This window comes from Lycorma delicatula, chromosome 5 (assembly GCF_047948215.1).
Source record: "Lycorma delicatula isolate Av1 chromosome 5, ASM4794821v1, whole genome shotgun sequence".
NCBI classification, from domain to species: Eukaryota; Metazoa; Arthropoda; class Insecta; order Hemiptera; family Fulgoridae; genus Lycorma; species Lycorma delicatula.
The window spans coordinates 79,937,463-79,955,252 of record NC_134459.1 but is presented as its reverse complement, the minus strand read 5'-3'; the positions used below and the strand labels follow the sequence as shown (position 1 = coordinate 79,955,252).

The following is a 17,790-nucleotide window of genomic DNA, read 5'->3' as shown; positions in this document are numbered from 1 at the left end:
TAAAAAATAAAAAAAATTTATTAAACAGAAAAAATCGATAAACAAAAAAAAAAATTATTATTTTAATTATGATAAAAGGTACATAACTAAACGGAGATATGATGCATAAAGTATGTAAGGGCAATTATTATTATAGGTATGAAATAGTACATTAAAAACATATCTTGAGACTTGCTTGGTGATTACAATGAAATTAGAAAAATATATTTCATTTTCATTTGTTCATCAGATGAAAATGTAATATAACAGTCTAGTATGAATCAATTCCGCTTCTTTTTCTTAATCTTAGTAAACAATTAAGACAATTTAAAATTCACTGTCATCCTCATAATTATATTAATATAAAACACAAATATACCTGAAGACATGTTGTACTAGACTGAAATGTCAAGCAAGTATATAATGTTGACTGTTAAAAAAAAAAATTAAACAGAACTGAACATTATTTTACAATTCATATTCTATATGTACTACAAAACAAATCAAATTATTCACTAATTTATTTACAACAATGTAGCTATTTACATCTAATGTTGACTCTGTAAATGTATTTGGGTATAGTATTCATTTCTAACATTGAAAATTTCATTAGTAAGATATGCAACAGCAGTCAGTACAACACCAGGATTATCTGCAACAACTTTGTTGATGTGCTCCAAATGTATTGGGATGACTTCATGATGACGATGATGAAAGTGGTGTTTTACGGTAGCTGTATTTATATTGTTTTGAGGTTTATTTAAATCAGTATTTTCTGCTGATTTTTTTGGAGTAACAGATGGACTATCAGATGGAGGTGAAGGAGGAGGCGGAGGAGTTGGTGAAGACTGTTTAGGTTTCCAAGGTTTACGAACAACTTGATCTCCAAGATTATAGATTTCACGATGGAGTTCACGAATTTGTGCATCTTGTCTTTCTATTTGAAAATAAAGTTCCTGTATAGTATAATTTAGTGTACCTAACTCTTCTTTTCTAGCTGCTTCCTTTTTTTCTTCTTTTCTTACCTGTCTATTATATTCCAAGAAAAGTAAGCTAGCCGCAATAAAAAATATGATCGCTTCTCCTAAAAGATTACCTCCTAACTCGATTGCCATTGCTTCATTTAGGGGTGGTACACTAACTGGTTTTCCTAAATTCAGCATCCACATCTTTACTTTCACTTCACACCAATTATAAACTGTAACAATAAACAAAATACACAATACAGTAAACCAGTAAGTCATCACTAATTACTTTCACAACAGCATAAAAATATAAATATGCTTTTATACACTAATATGTACATTTATTAAAATCTTACATGGCCATTATGTGGGATTTTTGTTTTATGTACGAGCAGTTTTTGGTTTTAAGAATACCATATTTGTCTGCATGCAATGTGTTTTTCCCCCTCAAAATCAATGGGAATTTTAAGGATGTGAGTGGTATTTTCTACTGTCATTTTTTATGTATTTCCTGCTGGCTAAAATAGTTCTTACAATAACAACCCATAAAATAAATTATCAATCCAGAGGAATTGTTTCACGAGTTCATACACATTTACACATAGCCATGCTTGCAGATCCACAGATTGTCCAATAAAGGTTCTACACCATCTGATAAAAAACACCATTTTTTGTTTAGAAAAAATTACAAGGCCCTAAAAATTAAATGGCAGAGGTTTGACTGGTGGTGAATTTGACTAACATGAATTGAACACATGTAAGAAAGTTCTTCTATATTTCCTTTTCTTCTGCATTTTATATTACAAAAAACAGGTGGTCCTTCTAAGCTGGACTCTGAGCAAAAGTTTGGTATCAATCTCAAAAGCTAAGTTGGTGCTGATTGTTTGGAGGTTTTTACCTCATATAATTTGATAGTCAAACTAACAACAGGTCAGAACGAACAACTTAAGAAGTACTTATTTGCAACTCTTAGAAATAGTGAAGAGAGGTCAGGGAGTAAACCAATTAAAATGAGTCTAAGCAGGAATTTTTTAGGAGATTGTATCTTCCCCTTGTTAGCTTTGTTACAGAGCTCAACGATTATTAATCCTATCATGGAGCTAGTATCCTGGATATTAATTCACTGAAATAAACACACCTCGATGATCACATAACAAAAAGAGAATAACAAACAAAAAGAAGGAAAATTATGACTTTGTTGTCATGATTCTTTTTTGAAATTCAATATTAAGGATAAGATTACAAGACTATAATTGTAGGATGGAAGAACACATGATTAATCCTAGTAGACAGGTTTAAAAACAGAAAACATTGTTATATGAATTCTAATTTCAGCTGTTCAGGTAAAAAATGCAAAATTTCAAACATTAATCTTTTACAATTTTTGGTACAATTTTAATTAAATTTCTCAACATTTGAAATTAGATTTAACAAAATTATTGAAAAGTAATTATATTTTATATTGATTAAAAAACAATAACTTTCAAAATTAAATTTATTGAAACCAGTTGTTCCAAAGATTAAATTTTAAAATGATTTCTGTTATGTATAATATACATCTGCATTTTTAGTACTTGTACACAACTGTCACAAGAATTAAAAAAATAATGTCTCATTGTTAGGTGGTATTTAGAAATACTAATTAAATACAAAGGGAGCTCAAAACTGATATGTTTTCTAAACACATCACTTTTTAAGAAAAAGTAATTTTTAAAAGAGAAAATCTGGTTTTTGTTTTCACAATAATAAAATTTATTACTTAATTTTATTATTGTGATACTCAAGACAGTATGAATATTTAAATTAAAAAAAGACAACTAAAAATAAATAAAGAAATTAAAATAAATTTAAAAAAAGTAAATTTGGAAACAATTTACCTTTGACAACTTTCCTTTTATAGAAATGTAAAATTAAAACCATAAAACATTAACTTTTCATAAAAAACCAAACTATCTACGTGAATCTCAATCTGTTCAAGAGCTTTTAAAAAAAAAGTATTTTTTTCAAAATATAAGTGATATATTCTTATATAATATAGGAATATTCTTATATTTTTTCAAAATAAGAATTTTTCTAAAAGGTGATTAGAAATTCAATAATGTACAGATGTTATAAAATTATAAGAGAATCTTCTAATAAGTTACTGCAATCAATTTACGTACTTTTAATGTTTTTTATTGGATGGTTATTTTGTAATGTAACTTTGTAATAGCAATTTTGTAATAAAAAAAATAAGGACTTTTGTTATTTTGTAATAATATGTGATTTTGTAGTAAGTATATTACACAAAAAATGCATTAATTTACTGTTACTTTATTTTTTTTATTTAAAAATTTCTTCCTTCAGGAAATAAAATATGTTCTTCTACATGTTATCATACTTGCAAAGTTTTTTTTTTATTCATCCTAGTCTGAATGTACATACTAATAGAATTACAAAAAAAAAAAAAAACAGTAGTCCTGGGCAGTAAAGACCATCTGTGTGTGGGTTGATTGTCACCTCCAATCCCTTTTCTTAATATTCATACTTTCTTCCTTGGACAAGTGCTGTGGGGTTGGTTCAGTCACCCTGGAATCTCTGACATCACACTGACTGTCTTTGGTAGCTGTCAGGATAGCTACTTCTCTATTAGAGCTTAGAGATAATGATGGTTTGATTTGTGAACTGTCAAAGGACTGTTTCCTATCCAGGGATTGCATACAAAAACAAACTAATGACTTAGGGTGGTGTCTACTGGGTAAGATATACCTCTTATTTCCATTTCTATTCTATTAATAAAAAAAATCAGTTATATTAAAGTAAGGCAAGATATAAACTACTTTATAAACTTATTAGCTGACTAGCTGCAAACTGATTTTAACAATTACATAAGATGAATTTGTCTTAAACATACTAAAATCCCAGCTGTGTTTTAAGATAAAATATTTATTGGGCTCGCTCAAATAATTTTAACTACTCATATTTAGTAAACTACAATGTACAAATAAGTATTTGAGTTAAATGAAATCAACTAACAATTTAGATGTTGAGATTAATGAAAAAATTACACTCTAAAAACCCGAATTGAAATTAATTGATCTTTACAAAAATATGTCAATTCTATTGAACAAGAAAATAAACTGTTCTTATTAAGAAAGAGGAAAATAAACACTATGATTTTTTTAAAATGAAATTCTGTACAGTGGAACTGACTGAAACGCCTTTAAATAAATATTATATATAGTCTAACAAGTGAAATTTATAATTTCTTTTTTTATTAATTAATATTTAAACCATAGTAAACTGACAAGATATCTTTTCCTTTGTTTTTTTCAGTATAATAATTCAACTGTTTATCTAAAGTGATATAATATAAATTTGGCTTAGCAATAATTTTCATATTTCTAATCTATTAATGAATATTAATTTTATGCAAAATTATTTTTGAGTAAACTGTTAAGATTATTTGTACTGCTCAATAATAATGTATATTTTTCACAGGCAGATTTTAATTAAGATATATTCTTATATCTGAGTTTCAAGCACTTGGTTGAAATTGGTTTGAAATTTTACATATGGCATATCATGTTTTAAAAATTGAAAAGGTCAGAAAAATGACCACAGTATATTTTACTTTCAGAAGAAATTATAAAAATGTTTTACCTAACCCTGAATTATGTTTCAGTCTATATTTTCTTTAGTCTCTAAACACCTTAATGTAGTATGAAAGATAACTCAGACACACAGGTAAGTTTTCTCAAGTTTCACCATAAAATAAACTTTACTACACTGAATTTTACAAATCTATTCAACCTTTATTCGAAGTCTCACTTGGTGATTTGATGAACAATTTTGGTTTTTTATCTTGATGAAAAATAGTATTTACTATTTTTTTAAATCTGCCAATGTTTGTTTATACAACTGAAAATCAAATTGTTTGATAAAAATTTTATACATATCAGTGCAGCCATTCTGGAGTTACTGGGACACCCAAATAAATATGTATTTGTCAAAACACAATTTTATATTCAACCTAAAATTATAGATTATGATTAGATGAAATTAAACGCCATAATCTAGTAAAAATGTCTAAAATGTAATATATTACACAGTAAATAAATTTAAAAAAATTAACATTAATAATGGTTTTTTGATGACATTACTTTAAAAAAATTAATGCCTTAAAAAATCCTTTTATAACTTACTGTCAGTTTATCTGGAAGAAACTACTTATGAAACCAATAGAGGAATTCCTCTATAAAGAATCACCAATAGTGAATTTAGTAAAAATGAAGGATTTAATATAACAAAAAATAAATTAAAAAAAAAAAATATATATATATTAGCTTAACTTGAGATACCCTCTCAAGTTTCTTCCCAGAAATTTTTTAAATTAAAATCACTCAAATGTATTAAATTAAGAAAAAAATCAGTAGGTACTTTTTAATTATGATAAAAGTTACATAACTGAATGGAAAAATCATTTATAAAATACATCGTTATAGCAATTTCTATCATATTTATAAAACAACAAATATAAAACTGAACTCGAGAATTATTTGCAATTCAAATGAAAAGCAAACAAATTTAATTTTCACTTATTTATCAGATGTTAACATACCATATTAAACTATTATGAATCAATAACCCTTCTTTTCTTTAATTTTCCACACAAAATTATAATTCTTTCAAATATTTAATAACAATCAAATGTAGACCATTTAAAATGCAATGTTGTCAAATTTAATATGAAACATAAACATAACTAAAAACAAGTTACTTGATAATTATCAAGTAACTGTATATTTGATTGTTTAAAAATAATATAGAACTGAATATTATTTACAATTAATGTTCCTAAAAGTACTAGAAAACAAATAATATTATTTGCTAGGTTACGTACAAGAATTTAACATTTTTACAAATAAATCTGACTACAAATGTACTCGTGTAAAGTAATCATTATTAATATTAAAAATTTCATTAGTAAGATAAGCAACAGCAGTCAGTAAAACACCAGGATTATGTGTAACATCTCGGTTAATATGATCTAAATGCATTGGATTAACTTCATGTTCACTTTGGTATGCAACTGCATTTATAACATGAGGTTTATTTAATTCGGTATTCTCTGCTGGTGGTTGAGGAATAACAGTTGATGTCTCAGGAGGTGAAGGGGGAGCTGCAGTTGATTTCTCTTTTTCATAACGTTTCCATGGGTTATTAATAATATGGTCTTCAAGATGATTGATTTCACGATGCAGATCACGAATTAGTGAATATTGCTTTTCTATTTGAAAATTAAGTTCCTTAACTGTATAATTTAAAAAACTTAATTCTTGGTTTCTGGCCTCTTCCTTCATTTCTTCTTTACGTATCTGTCTCACATATTCCCTTAAAATTAAGCCAGCTGCAGTAAAAAATATGATAGCTTCTCCTAAAATATTAGAACCCAACTCGATTGCCATTGCTTCATTTAAGGGTGGTACATTTACTGGTTTACCTAAATTCAGTATCCACATCTTCATTTTCACTTCACACCAATTATAAACTGTAAAAATAAACAAAATAAACAATGATGTAAACAAGGGAGTTTACATAATTCAGTAAACCAGTATTCAGTATACTGTCATGAATTTATAATGCTAAAGCATAAACAAGTATAAATACCCTACCATATTATGTGGCTACATATGCCATTTTTATTGTGCAAACATAAATGTTTACAGGCTCAGCTTTAACAATGTGTTTTCTTATTAATTCAAAACTAATGTAATTTTAAAGGGTATGTTGTAGGTGGGGGATCTTCTATACAGATAAAATACATCACATAAAATGTAATGTGTATTAAACAAATAAAGAACAGTATTAAAGGAAATGTCTAAATGTTAACATTAAATAATTATTTGAGGTGTACCTAAAAAATATTTTAATAAAATGGTAAAACCTTTGTAAGCGCAGCACTAATATCTAGTTCATAAATGTTGGGTTTTTAACCTCATAAAGTGCATCAGCTGTCCAAACTATCATTGTATATGTAGTGTAACAGGTGATTTTAATTTTTTTTTTGTGAATAAATGACAGAATGCATTGAACTACTTACTGCATCAAGTCGTGCCAAAAGATAGGTAATACCTAATGTGAAACAATTCATAAGATTAAAGATATTAAACAACTGAAGTAGAATTGCACTTTTAATGACTGCCAATTCATCCAAAAAAAAATTCCTTCTATTCATGATTTAAGTTGAGTACTCTTACTCGCTATCAATTATGATCTTTTTTATTTTATTAATACTTATTATTATAATTAACTATTGGGTAAAATTCATTCCACTGATCTCAATCAGTAATACCAACTTGGAATATGGAGATGGAATTCCATCTCTTTATGGTATGAAAGAAAGATTACACATGGAAGGTTGAAAGCACTATGAACATTGCCAACTAACTCCTAAATATGCTGCAGACTATTCTCCTATTACCTGCAGCATGTCACCATGGTCGCAGAAGAAGATTTTAGATCTTTTCATCCATTTTCAGTTGCCATTCAAAGACCAGCAAGGACTCAACTTGTTGACCTGAGAGGTGCAAAACTAACCCTTCCTGCTTCAAATGGGCTCAACACAAAGAGCAATGGATATTTGTAAAGGGTGACCTGGTTTGCGATCATCATTGTTGAAGGTATGGCCAAATCCTATCCTGGTATAGTCTGCCAACTCACAGAATGAGACGGAGCCATTGAATTTATAAGAAACCATCTGGAAGGACATGACCTAGCCCTACTCACTTTATGTATACCAAGGGCATGCTTTAGAGCCCTCAGATCCTCTTGAAGTAGATAAAATTATACTGTACCGATAATACTCAAATTTATTTGTTCTCACCATAAAAGCTTTTCTAAAGGCTGTTTTAATGATTCCTATGTTCTTTGCAATATATTTCATCCAACTTCCAATTTGTGTACATTTTTAAAATGGGAATATTGTTTACAAGGTTGCTCTGAAGTTCAATTTTCTTTTTATTACATAAAAAAAGAATTTACTTTCCACTGAATTAATTTAATAGTGGTCTTACTTCACTTTTTTTTAAAGTTTCCAATAATTTACCAAACTTTTATTGATAACTAAACACACTACCTTTGGATCTTCTAACTTTATGTCAATTCTGTATTTACTCTAACCATTTTTTAATTACATATTTTTGAGAGCAATTGCCACTTTCAGTACTCCTTTTTTATTAACTATTAATTAGTACTTCCCCTTATCTTTAAATACATCTTTACTGTTTCTAAATATGATAGTTTCATGTGTTTTACATGAAGTTGTAATTTACTGTCTTGAATAAAAAAAATTCCCTTTTTATATTACTTGTGTTTTACCAAGTACGTAATTCTCAGAAGGCTTGCCTTAACCCTGGAACAAACACCTGTGTAAAGATACAATTTGATATAAAAACTAATGAATTTGTATGATCATTGTACGAATGTTTGAATAAAAACTAAATTAGACTTCCTGGAATGGCCCAAAAAACAATAAAAATATATTTTGGAAAATCCTGTGTCAATTAAAAACGGAATTATTTGACTGGAAATAATGATAAAGAATTTGATTCTTCAATGGCAAAAACATTTAAAAACTGGGAATACATTTTTGGAAGTAGATATACATTTTGGAGGGAGTACCTGTTGCAGTGTTCAATTTTCAATTATGTGTCCTCAAATAGCATATTTTGTTAACTACAATTTTACATTTAAGCAGAATAATGAAATTTCAGCAGCTTTTAAAGGAAACATTCTAAAAATAAGATTGCGAGAAAATTATTTTCTGCAACAGGTAAATCTCACAAAGATGTGAAAAAAGTTTGAAATATTGTATTTTTGTTTCCCTATTAAAAAACTGTTTGTTTTGCAGTAAGAGTTTAAAATAATTCAACAACTCCTAAGAAGTCAAAACTAATTCCTTCTCTTAAAAGTGTTACTTAAAGAGCTAATATTTCACTTAGGGTTGAATTATAAAAGATTGTTTCATAATACAGAGTATTAAAAATATGAAGAAATATAGTTCTCCTCAAGTTCATTGGAGATCAGTCAGTAAGGGGATCAACATTAGAGAATCAGTAAAAGAGAAACCACATATTGTGCTGATAAATTTTGTGGCAACATAAAAAACTAAAAAAATAGTTCTACTTAAATTATTTTCAAAACAGTAGGAATAGAAAAGATTTCAGTACATGTACAACAATGCAGAGAATATTATCAATGTAAAAAAATAACTATTATCTATTGCTAAAAGCAACCTTTATAGTTTGCTGCAAGTAAAAGCAAATTAATGATTAAAAAAAACTGAATTAGAAAGTAATGTGTAGTTCTGGTCTATTATTGATACAGCAGAATAAAAAAAAAATTGTACCAAATTCCAAATAAAAATATTACAGTGCACAATTGTACAAACTTCCTGGACCAAATTTGTCCTCTTCTTTCATGAAAAATATTTTGCAGAAGCAATGTAACATGTTTACTTATATTTATATCAACATATTTATTTGAACATATTCTTTTCAATAACAATTTGAAAAGGTTTATAGGTCAGCACAGACACAAAAAGATAAGTTTTTACCTTGATAATAATTGGTCATGTTGTCAGTTCAGTTTGAACGTCAAAGCACAAAAAACGTGAAAAGAAATAAAAGAGATTACTGATAAAATATTAATGCCTCAAGTGAATATTAATCTAAGAAACATATGATTGTAACATTGTAAAAAATGTACATTAAAGTGTAATATTTTAAAATGATGTAATCCCTACTGAATATTTTACTTAAAAAAAAAAAAGAAAGAAAACAAGATATTTATTTGTTACTGAACAGTTTCTATAGCAGGAGTTAATTTTTGGCTTAGAGATATGACTTTGTTCAAATTTAAGTAAAGCACTTGCAATTACTGAGAACAGTAACAAACAATTACTATTGTAGAATAATAAAATCAAAAAAGTTCCCTGATGGGAAATTTTGCTTGGAAATGTTAAGAAACACACACACACGCGCGCGTGCATGCATACACAAGTGATTAAAGAATCTTACTTCCATTCATAGAAAGTATTTTTGGAAAATCAAAGAGTAATTTGAAGCAAAAGTTGATACAAACAAAGGTCTGGAAACACTTATGGTGCCTTTAAAGATAAATTAGGTTAATTAAACTAATATATAATAAATTAATTTTGCAAATTAGAAAATATATTACACTACTAATGCTTTCCAATTATTAGCATGTCAAGAAAATTTTAAGTATTGGATTATTTTACCTTTGGAAAAGGAAACAAAATTTTTCTTTAGCTGTAACTTGAAAATAACATATTTTCAGACCATGTTTATAAACCTTTTGCTTCAAATAGTTCCCACATATGTGTTTCATGAGTGGAGGAGGATAACTTTATAAATCACCTGAATGTAGAAAGACTAAGCGAGCAGAATGGAATAATCACCTTAAAAAGCTTTTATTGTAGATTACCACAATGTAGATTACTAATAAAAAAATAAAAATAAATAACAAACAACTTTTTTAATGAAAGGGCGTAGTGCAATTAATGTATGATTAATATGAATTTTACAATTTTTATAATATTTCTAATAAAACATAGGCTGTTTATTGAAATGAAATAATTTTTATAATTATTCAGGATTATGAGCTTAGAAGGGAGAAGTTACTATAGCCGATTTGTCAATGGCAAATAATTTGTGTGCAAAGTTATCAATACTTATCTTGCTTGGTACTGCAGCTAACTCTTCATTTCATTACATTTTTTTTTATTACGTTGAATTACATGATAAGATTTTATTTTCATAATTTTCATTATTAATTTAACTTTACTGACCACTTCCAACAGGTCTAACATTCATTACTACTTCATGAGATGATTATATTTAAATACACTTACATTTAATAAATGTTAGTACTTAAGTATACCTGTTAAGCAGTATAAGTACACTGATTTTATTTCAAATTAATAGATTAATTCATTATAATATAATGAGGAAAAGAAGCATGAACTCTCTCCCACAAAATAAAAATATAAAAAATTTAAGATAAATATTTATATAATCACCACCTAAAATAATTAAAACATTTAGTAGTACTCTCAATATTGTATTTCTGTATTCAGACAGAAAATGTAAAAGATCTGTGCTTAACATTATACCAGAAACTAATTCAAACTCAACTTCAGAGAAATCAAATGGAGAATTGTTTGTCAAAAATAAAAAAATTGTGAAATATTATTACAAAGACCTAGTGAACAATGTACAATAGTTACAAGTGAAATATTTGGAAGGTATAATATAATTATCTATTATAATATTTCATATGATATAATTACAACTAATTTATATTTTTCAAACAAATATAGTGATTGCTTTAAATTACACTTTCCTAAATTATAATTAATTTGTAGTACAGTTTATTTGTTTACATACAGTCATTAGTAATATCACTTAATTTCATGAGCAGAATCATTTGATTTCTAAGAGCAGTGCCTATCGATAGGTTTTTTGTTTAAAGAATTGCTGGTTTTAAAATAATAGCTGTTTTAGTTGCTAAACTTTCAACAAAATTTATATTTTTCTTAGTTAGTGAATACCCATGTAGTAATGAAACAAAAGCTGCAACCATTATAAAAACAAATGTAAAAATATCTCTTACATTATAAAAACATAAGGAAACAAAAATTTGTTAAAGTAATATTTATTTAATTAGGCATTTTTAATTCCTACCCTAAACAATAGGGTCCTTTTTTATGTTAACTGTAATATAATGAAAACATTTCTATTAATAATAATGAAAACATTTGTAATATAATGAAAACATATCGCATTAATAATTTTTAATTTTATGTCTGTAAATATTCTTACAATCAAATTAAAATTTATTTACAGTATTTTAATGCAAGTTAATATGTGTAGAATAATGAATTAAGCTGACATGCTGAGGAGTGGCAAGTTACACCATACAAGAAACATATATTGCTTGTTGGCACAATTCAGTTTGGCTATACTGAAGGCAATGTCTCACTGACCAACAGTCAGAATTCCAGCAGCAGTGAAAAGTATGATAATTCTAGTTTTAATACTACTTTAACATTACAACTAATTTTTTATGTTCAGAATGCTCAAAACTAGTGGAACAGTGAAATAATCTCTAGAACTGCAAACTAAACTGAGGATTATTGATCTGAATTGAAAATTAATGGGAAATTCTGTCAACTTATTCTGTGTTAACAATTGAGAATTTTGATGTAAACTGAGGAATGTTCATTATTGAAGACTGTGAATTAAATAAAAACATAATTATACTCTTTTGGTGTTATACACATAAATCTAAAAGTATTGAAAATAATTAATACAGAAATTATAAAATATTACAGCAGTTTAAAGTATTTTTAAGTAAATATCATTTAACAGGACTGGAATGTGAATTACTAGCTAGGCTACACATGCTAAATTCCTAAACACGTTTTTTTTCTAATTTTATTCATTGAAGTTTGATGCAATATAAAAAAATTTTCTATTATTTAATAATAAATATATTAATCTCATCCTTTATTGAATGGAGACAGTGCTGTATAATGCTGTTTCATAGGGAGAGATGTATATTAATTTGTTTCTGTATTATACATAATTCTTTCTGATGGTAGTGATATACATTAAGGATCTGGGGTACTTTTTATGAGAGTAATGATGTGTAGCTGATACAAAGAGTCCTTGTAGTAAACAGAGTGAAGGATCAGTTCTAGAGTGAGTAATTCAGTGGGTTTGACATGCTGATCTGCAATTAAACATACAGATAACTGAAAAAGCAAAGAAAACAATCCATTCATTACTCTCATTAGTAAGTTTGGCATGGAATGATTACCATTTTACAGCAACTTTGCCTCATCAGTCTCTTACAATAATCATAGCTATTGCACTTAACTACACATGTTGATTTCTATTACTATTTTGTAAATAATTAAAAATGTAAAAATTTATTTTTATAATAACTTATTTCTACTGAGTTTCACAACACAATATTTCAGGAAAATTCAAGGATAAGCTGAAAAATAAAGCACTGGCAGAAATGACTAGGTTATCAGCAAAGTTAACACATTAAAAATATTATATTTTTTAATGTTTTTATCTCTTGTTGGGATTATAATTTTAAATTTAAATAAAAGGCTTAAAATTTTTGTATGGTTTTAAAGTATAAGTTTAATTTATTTAAAAAAAAAATGAATTAGTTAAAATATTTTTAACATAGAATTGTAAGTGAATGGGGAGTATATTGTCATGGATTGCAAGGTTTTGATGGTTATATATATATATATATATATATATATATATATATATATATATAAAATGTATGCAGCTGATAATGTGAAAAAAATTCACAAAAGCGCTTCTGTTATGTAATGAAATAAGGTAAGTCATCCTTTTCTTTCTTTTACCTGTTTAGCCTCTGGGAATTACCATTCAGGTATTACTTCAGATAATGAATGAGGATGATATTTATGAGTGTAAATGAAGTGTAGTCTTGTACAGTCTCAGTTCGACCATTCCTCAGATAAGGTAAGTAATCCTATTTCAAGTGTTTTGTACTTGGGGCTGATCTATTAAATAAATTGATTACTTATTCTTTATTGATTTTATTTATATCAATTTTTTCAGAATTCAATAATTCTCTATCAACTTAATGAATAAGTTTTATTTGTTTATTGACAATTTAAAAAAGTTATTTCATACCAAAGCTAAAAAACTGTTTTTCAATTCAATTTTTTTTTGTTTTGTTACATCCAACTTCATAGAAAATTACCCCTAGAAAAAAACTAAATTTGTCCGTTTCCTTTTTAAAATTTAAGTAGGGCTTCATTTCAGCAGTGGAGCACAAATCAGGATGAAATTTTTCACTAGCCATAACTTGCTAATGAAGTGTTTTTGGACCCATGTTTATATAACCTTTTTTCATTATTTTAATGTGAGGAATACATATTTGAAGTCTAGAAGGATCCTCCTGGGACACTCTGTGTAAGTTAAATATATATTTTTTGTCAGTTAAAAATATATTATTTACTTAAAAAACCTGAACCTGTCAGTAAAGAAAAGAAAAACTAAGTGCTTTGTTACAGTGAAAAAGTATACAGATCTTTGACATTTTATAGGCAGTAAACTTGACAAGAACTTTTACAATATATTTTACCTTGATCAGTAGGGGTCAAGGGGAAGACAATGTTATGTTAAGTTTGAATTCATTTATGAGAATGGAACATCAAAATTAAGATTTAAAACAACCATTTTTAGTAAACCAATGAAAAATATCAAGAAAAAAATTGATACCTTGAAACCTTAAAAAAGCTGAAAAAATATTATTAAAAGCAAATTTCAATGGCAGACATTGTTCAGACAAAATTTGGCAGTGATTTTCAATGTAGTGAAACTGTTCATTCTGAACAAGTCAATGTATTCATATAAATATATATAGTAATATTTAACTTTATTTGTCTTCAGTTTACTTTAGCTTTATCAATAAAAATAAAGTTATTAGCACTATTATATAAAGTATTACGATTATTTATAAATCTCAAACAAAGAAACATACATATCTTTGTATGAATATTTATTTTTTTTTTTGTTTTAAGCATAAATATTTTTAACATAAAATGAAAGCAAAGATATTCAAGTTTTACTAAATAAATAAAATTGAATGCACTTTTTGAGAGGAAAAAATCAATCAAATTTAACATTTTCTCATTGGATACAAAATATTAACTTGATTTTCCTTCATGCATCATGAAATTTAAAATAAGATATAACTTAAACATCCTAGAATGATAATCAGAAAAAGGTTAGGTTAAAGGTTGAATAATAATAATAATTATTATTAGTGTGTAGCCATTGGCCTGGAAAGGTAGTCCCTGATGATAATGAGGAAAAAGGGTTGTTAAGAAAACGAGGGTGTGAGTTTGTGAAAAAGGACAAACTACCCATCAGAATTTACTATTTTGTACAGAAATCTCTGAACAATGATTAGACCTCATGAACAAAAGTAACTACGTGCTGAGATTCCTAAAAATCATTGGCTGATGGACCAGACTGAAATTTGGATGTGTAACAAGAACTGAATACACACTCATTAAATGCAAACATAGAGACAACAATGGCTTGAGAATATAAAATTAAAGGGCCCAAAAAGATTTTTATTTCTATTAAACAGTAAAATTCTTAATTTCTTTGGAAGGGATTTGGGACATCAAAAGGAAAAATGAATTTCAAGATGGGATGGTCTAACAGGCTTCGTGCCTTATAATTTTTTCCAAGATGGGGGATGATTAGTTAGTTAACCTGCTATCCAATAAATAATACATATTTAAAAAAAATTATTTCCTAATAAGTACATTACAATCTGTTTAAGAAAGTTTGATGAATAATAAGCAACTCCCCAGCCTAATGAGCTGAGGATGATACATATGACATGTAAACGAAGTGTAGTCTTATACAGAGTCAGGTCGATCATTCCTGAGATGTGTGGTTAATTAAACCCCAACGACCAAAGTACACCAGTATCTACTGTCTAGTATTCGAATTCAAACCAAAGCAACCAACTTTTATGGAGAAACATAATACATTTTGTTTTTATATTGTAACTATTTACTTAACAAAAGTAAGTATTAAAAAAAAAGTCAATTTATAAAAATTATATCCAACTACGATTAGCTACAGGTCATGTATTGAAGTAAATTGGATAAACCCAACATTTTAGAACAATCATGCCTGTAGACATCGATAGACCACTGGAATATAGCATAGTTTTTCAATACCAATGATGAATCAAATAAAATGGTGGTTGATAACAATATTACTCTTGGCAGTATATATAATATATTTACTCTTAAGTGAACACTTAACACATAAGTGTAAATAAATACATACATACTTTGTACATAAATATCTATTAATATTGACACTAAAATGTAAATTAAGGACCTAAATAAATATATACTTTATACATTTAAGAATCCATCTATGCACAGTTCTTTTTAGAATTGTACATGAAATGATAATGATAGTAGGTGGATAATATCACAGCAATCATAAATGGGATTTGTTTGCAGAAAAATATTCATATGAATATATTTTTAGTTTATTATATATTAACATAACTTTTAGTATTTCAAAACATTTAAAAATATTTTTCATTTGTAAATTATGGCATTATAAACACACCTACAAACACAGATTTATTTGAATGACTAATAATTATGCTGTTTACATATGCAAGGTTAATCTTTCTGTATAGCGTTAAAACACAATATAACCAACAAATCTTTTCAAAACTATGCATAATCTGAATAAATGAATGAGGTGGTATACTTTGTATATAGTGAAGAACTATGTAATTTCAGCTTATGCTTGAAAATGCAAAAAAATACTGTATAAAAATTAAGCAACTAAGTATATATTTTAATTAAAAAATGACAAGGAATAAACTTTTTACAACTACATCGTTAATTAATCACAATCTAATAAATGAGAAGTTTAAACACAAAGGGAAATACTTATAAAAAAAATAAGCACAATAAATGAAGAAAAGAATAATTAAGGTAATTTGACCTTTCAACTTAAAATAAAAAGAATTTATAGTAAGAAAAATATATAAATAAAAGCCACCAGGTAAAGATTGTATAAATTTAGTTTCACAAAAGTTTTGAAGTAGGAACTTCGAAAAAAAAAAAATAGTAAAGAATCAAACTAAAAATGTGTTAATAAAAAAATGTAATGAAAACAATACAAATGGTAATGAAAACACCAAACTTCTGTTTTTTATTTTGTCTTTTGAAATATTCAAGTTATTATTTAACAGAAATCTGATTGGTAAAACTTCTAAGAACACATATAACTGTAAAATTAAAAAAAGGCAATGATGTAATGAGGTATCACATTACTTCGTGAAGTCAATAAACACAAGGGATTAACAGTGCGACAGTTCGTTATATTAATGGACTCCCTAAAATTAATAAAATAAGGATTAAAGCATACTTACAATGTGCTGGCGGCATACACACATAAGTTCGAAAAAATGGATGTCCTTTGGCTTTTTCCTTAATAAAAGTCGCTATAGGCTTACTGATTTGTCTCAATAACAACGCTCCAAGTTTGGCAGCCGGAAAAGCTTGTATAACCATGATTAACAACTATCCTCTAATCCAAACTGTTTTAAAAGACATAAGTTTAATGTTGCATCATGATTAAAATAAATAAAATTGTATAAAGTGTGATTGTTTATTTTTATTCAACACTGATAATTTACCAACATTACAAATTATAAATTTTTAACCTCAATATTTCCACAGCGATGAAAAGTTGAACAGACGATGCCATAGCTTACTATATAATGAAATTACAAAAACAGCTGTTTGAAAAAAAAACAATAAATTAGAAAAATATAGTACTACGATGATTATATTAGTACGTCGTGTAGCACGCTTAAAAATAGTTATTTAATAATGCAACAATACTTTTAAAGGGAATAGATTTTGAAGAAAGATGTTTTGATTAATATCACATGTGGAATATTCGTCGCATAAATATTGCGGTCAATATCAGTTAGTTCACTAAATGAAGCAAATATGAATTGTGTTTTATAGATTTCATCTTCCATTTCTTTTTTTTTTTTTTTAAGAAAACCAAAACAAAAATACTGTAATAAAATATTTGGCTGGTTGAAGAAATAAATCCGGTCCCTACAGTACTATTTTTCAACAGTAGTAAAAGTGATCTTCTCACTAGTACATAAACCGAAGCTAATCAAAATAAACTTTTCATTGAAGCATTTACAGATTCTT

At 27.0% G+C, this 17,790-nt stretch overlaps 1 protein-coding gene across 2 annotated transcripts; it reads right to left on the bottom strand.

Moving 5' to 3' along the window:
- Window positions 1-17,344, bottom strand: LOC142325103 (optic atrophy 3 protein homolog). 2 transcript variants are annotated; one of them, XM_075366447.1, is made up of 2 exons: window positions 16,989-17,330; window positions 1-1,177 (listed from the first exon to the last, which is right to left on the bottom strand). In XM_075366447.1, the coding sequence occupies exons 1-2, from the start codon at window positions 17,128-17,130 to the stop codon at window positions 528-530; spliced, it is 792 nt and encodes a 263-aa protein (XP_075222562.1). In that variant the 5' UTR covers window positions 17,131-17,330; the 3' UTR covers window positions 1-527. The 2 variants fall into 2 exon arrangements, with proteins under 2 accessions (XP_075222562.1, XP_075222563.1); XM_075366448.1 differs by lacking the exon at window positions 1-1,177 and adding an exon at window positions 5,787-6,474 and having other exon boundaries at window positions 16,989-17,344.
- Window positions 17,345-17,790: the final 446 nt, after the last annotated feature.